At 36.1% G+C, this 4,681-nt stretch overlaps 1 protein-coding gene across 1 annotated transcript in view; it reads right to left on the bottom strand.

Moving 5' to 3' along the window:
- Nucleotides 1–1,943: 1,943 nt before the first annotated feature.
- The window catches only part of LOC127627277 (transmembrane protein 164-like), a 39,374-nt gene continuing 36,636 nt past the window's right edge, over nt 1,944–4,681 (bottom strand). Inside the window, exon 6 of the mRNA XM_052103608.1 lies at nt 1,944–3,709. Within this exon, the coding sequence (XP_051959568.1) occupies nt 3,503–3,709 (207 nt within the window). The 3' untranslated portion in view covers nt 1,944–3,502. The remainder of the gene's footprint in view (nt 3,710–4,681) is intronic.

Here is a 4,681-nt window from a genome sequence, read left to right as displayed (position 1 = left end):
ATGAATATGGTAGTATGACTCAAAAAAGTAAATCAATAAATAAAAAGAAGAAAAAAAGACAAAAATGACAAAATCAACTAAAAAAAATGTGTTGGGAGTGTGGGGTGGGGTGGGGGGTGGGGGCATATAGATGGGTTATCTGTGGGTATGTGAGCTATGGCTGTGGCGATGATAATGTAGTTTTAAACATTATTGTTATTACCTTTTAAATCATTTATCCAATAAAAAATTCTGAAAGAACAAGCGTTGGGTGCTTTTATGCTTTGTGTATTTTGATTGCTTTTTCCTGATGGGAAAACATTGGGCCTCATTCATGAAACTTTAGTCAAAATATTAGTTAATTTGAGTTTGCATGTGAAATGGACCTCCACATATTCTCAAACATTCTTTAATCCACGCCCATGATAATGGCAGAAGTAAAAATCCCATAAATGTCTCCATAGGCAAATGTATCTATTATGATAACTTCAAAACCTTTAAAGACCTACTGTGAGCTCTGTTGTAAATATTGAACAGCGTGCCAGCAAGTGCATCTTTAATGAATACAGCACCTCACAAATGAACTGTTGCTCTCGTGCTCCATCATGAACACACAGGAGATCAACGGTCATTGAACATTTTCACAAAATAAATAATACATTCGATTTCTGTTTCGCACCAAACCTTATTGTATGCTTTCATAACAATCAAGAGTCTCCCTGAATAATTTATTAGACTTCTGAATTATACTTTTGTGTTCTTTTGAAGCTTGAAGAGGTGTTCACCACAAACTGCCAAACACATTTTTTCACAATTTCTTTCTGTTAAGAAAAAGAAAGAAATTGATATAGGGTTATAACAACACAGGGGTGAGTAAACAATGACTGAATTTTCATTTTTGGTTGAACTATCCCTTTAACTTTAATTACTTTGTTTCCCCCATAATGTTTCATTCGATTACATCATTCACAGTGCTTTATGGGATGGTAGTTAATTCCCTCAATAAATACGGTAAACATAGAGACTTGTGCGTTTGTCTTTTTGTCAGATTTACAGATTTTTGCTTCAATTTAAAGTTTGTAATATTGTGTTTCACCTCAGTTGGTTTCACCTCACCTCAAAGCTGGTTAGTTTAATTCATAGTTCACAAAATAATTTATGAAATCCCTTTTGAAGAAAAATGAGAAACCCTTCCTGAACTGGGACGGCTGAAAAAGTGGGCGGGCGATCGAAGCTTGAATCTTTGAGGTATGTAATGAAATTAAAAACGAAACTATGGATTTTAGGTTGTTGTTTAGAAGTATAGATCGCAAAATATTCCAATTTAAACAAATATATAAGCAGTTTAAGGGTAAAGGAAGACTCGATTACGTAATTCACAGTGCGTCATGAGTGGGCGGTCGCTGCGGTTCTCTGATTGGTAGATTTTTCTTTGCTGCAGTGTAATGTAGTTAATATAACGCATACGGATGTAAACGACATAGATGAACAACCTCAGGGCTCTGTCTTAAAAGGTGTGTAAGATATAGTTGAAAATCAATTAATCTATGGAAAAAATGAGATTGATTACTTATGAAATAGACTGTTGCACACTATTGAGGAAGTAACTCCACATGGAATGAAAAGGGGATTCACTCATGTAGCTTTGTATGTGTACAATAACATGTTAACAATACAATACAATAAAATGTCGAGTTTAGTGTTTCATGACCCTCTGAGGTTAATTTCACTAACATCCAGATGCCGTTTATGCGCTACTTACATGTGGTCAGCACAGCAGCAGGTGTCATATTTACTCAAACTAACATTTTGAAAACACAAACGTGTGAATACGAGAATATACGTCAAATGCTTATTGAACAATTCACACAAAACAACGTTCTGATCGTGTTTCGCCCATTGTAGTGAAACAGAAGACCACTTCTATGTAAAATAAAGGAAAACTTCAGGAAGCAAAATTGTGGAGAAGATTTTTAATATGTAACATATTTCACAAAAACCCATGTACAAAAAAGACTAATCGTCATAGCATTCCCTTTCAGTCGAGTTGTATACATTGAAATTAGTGATCTCACATATAACAGACTGCATTCAACATGTACCAGCTACAAACCGATCAAATCTGGAAATTCATGGAATTTCTGGGCTTGAGTTCTTGACAGCAGTTTAATACACTTCAGGAAGTTCAACTAAAATTATAGGAGCCTGTCATTCTGCTCAAAATCACCCCAAAATGGCATTCCTTTAAGGGCAGGGCATTTTAGGTGGAAAGTTGCAGAAAGGAACCTTTTATGGATTATGTGATTTGTTTACATAGTATTAAACTTTCAATTTAAAACTGCTGTTCTTTTTACCTTGATGTTTTCCTTAGATTATATAACGTGAAAGCAATAATGCCAACAAGTACAAATGAAACAATGAACACTTCAAGTCATAAATAAAGGAATATTCAGTGTTCATTTCAATTTGAGCTCAATCAATTCAGTTACAGTGAGGCACTTCCAATAGAAGTAAAGGGGGCCAATGTTTGGAAGTTTAAAGACAGAAATGTGAAGCTTTAAGCACTTACAGCTTAAATAATACATGATTAACAGAAGAATTCATTGTATGTATTTTAACGTTTACTGATTGGCCCCATTCACTTCCATTGGAAGTGTCTCACTGGCACCATTGGATGTGCATTGAATTGAACATTGTGTGCAGCTAAAAAAAAATGTATTTACTGAGGGGGACATAAGCTTGAATCTTTTCAACTTTCCCGATAAGTAAAATCTAAAGAATAGTAATCAGTTTGAAGAATTAAGACTTAAGAACATTTTTAAATGATCATTCTGGCTATCTACTGGCCATCAGCATCAAGTGCATGACCACTTAAATAAAGAATCAAATAAAAGTCACCTGCAACTTCAGCCAACAGAAATTGATGTTTGATATTGTGGATGTGAACGAAGATAATGGCCTCAGCTTAGTCATTTAGAGTTGAGACTATTTTCACACCGGCATCACCGCAAAATCTCCCGAACATTCAGCATCACTATACACAAAAGGTGTCCTTTTAAGATGAACTCAATTCGTCAGAGAGCCAGCAAGCAAAGCTAAAGGAAATAGTGTCGATGACAACACAACAGCTATTGAGCGAAAAGCAATGTAAATGGAAACTAGGTTGGTCCCATTCCTGTTAGATGAGAGTAATTGGAGAAAGGCAACTTGAGAAGAAAGATTACGTCTGTTCTGAATTCACTGAATCTTCATTTTGCGAAACCTCTGAACTAAAAAGAACAAGGCAAGTCCAAGGTTCGTGTTGCGTGAGTCCAACTGTTGCCTGCTCTTACAGTGCAAAAACAGTCTTCCAATCTGGTTACCCAACTTTGAAAATGCAGGTGCAACTGTTTGCTTGGACTAAAAGTTGTTAAAACCAGCAAAAAACAAAAGAATAAAAACGTTTGGCATGTATAGGATGCCGTACAAATCCAGTTACAGTAGTGTCTGATTTTGTCCATGTAAGACTGGAGATAAAACGATATTAGTCCAACTTCTTGTTACGTAGACGCACTATGTCCAGTAGATGCCGGCCCGTTGGAGCAGTGTGTTGTGAGAGGATGGTCAAGGCCTTGCCGTGCACTAATGTCAGGGCGGTCTGGTGGCCCGTCGCCCACACTCGGTACCATGGACCATAGAAGGGGTCTGAGACAGCTGGACACAGCATGTTGTTCAGATTCACTTCCGTCAACTGGTGGGAGATAAAATGAGAGATTGAGTTAGTCATTATATGGCCACGATGACTAATTGTGTCAGTGTTAATCTCATCAACAAAACTACTGCCGAAAATGTTTGTTTTTGTTTTTATTTAGTCAACGATAGTGTAGTTCTCAGGAAACTGACCTTGAACCACAGCAGTGAGAATCTCTATATAGAAATCAATGTGAAATGCTATTCTGAATGTTGAACACAATCGATATATGCATGTGCCCCATCTCGCACAATGATAGCAAAGGAAGTAATGTTTTATTTTAGATTTTAAAAATAACTTTCTAGTTAATTCATCTGGTTCATCATTATCTGGTTAATAGATTGAAAAAACAAACAAACCTGGCGTTAATTAAACCATTTTTCTGTTTTACAACACTTTTTTGCTGCCTTTTCAAAACACATTTTTGTTTTGCCTTGATGCATCCAACCTAGTCTCATAGAACGAACGTTACTATAACTACATTTTTGCAAATTGAGTTTAACAAGTCCTTTTCTGTTTCAATGCAGTTTCCTGGGAAATTAACACTACATCTGCGTTTTATTTAACTTTCCCAAAAATCATGACTCTACCGCATAATTTGAAAAAACTAAATTTTAACACGTATTTACTGACCCACCAACATTTACACACTTATTTCAAATGTTATTAACTTCCGCAGTAGCTCACCTGATAGTGTGTTGGACTTTGGACTCCGAGACAGAGCCTCAAGCCCAGCCAAGGAAGCTTACACCAAAGTGAAGCTAAAGTACCATAGAAGCAACACAAAATGACGTGGTTGCTCCATAAATGTGTTTTTCATGTCAAATTAGATAACACTATTGGTTAGGTTAAGGTGCTGGCTAAAGGATTATGAAATTTGGCTACTGATTAATTGTTAAAGAAATTATTGCGATTATGCCGATTAACTGTACGTTTTAGGGCTTTTGCGATTAACTGTCCCTTTTAGGGCTT

This window comes from Xyrauchen texanus, chromosome 34 (assembly GCF_025860055.1).
Source record: "Xyrauchen texanus isolate HMW12.3.18 chromosome 34, RBS_HiC_50CHRs, whole genome shotgun sequence".
NCBI classification, from domain to species: domain Eukaryota; kingdom Metazoa; phylum Chordata; class Actinopteri; order Cypriniformes; family Catostomidae; genus Xyrauchen; species Xyrauchen texanus.
The sequence above is the reverse complement of the archived record's forward strand: the minus strand, read 5'-3'. Positions and strand labels throughout refer to the sequence as shown.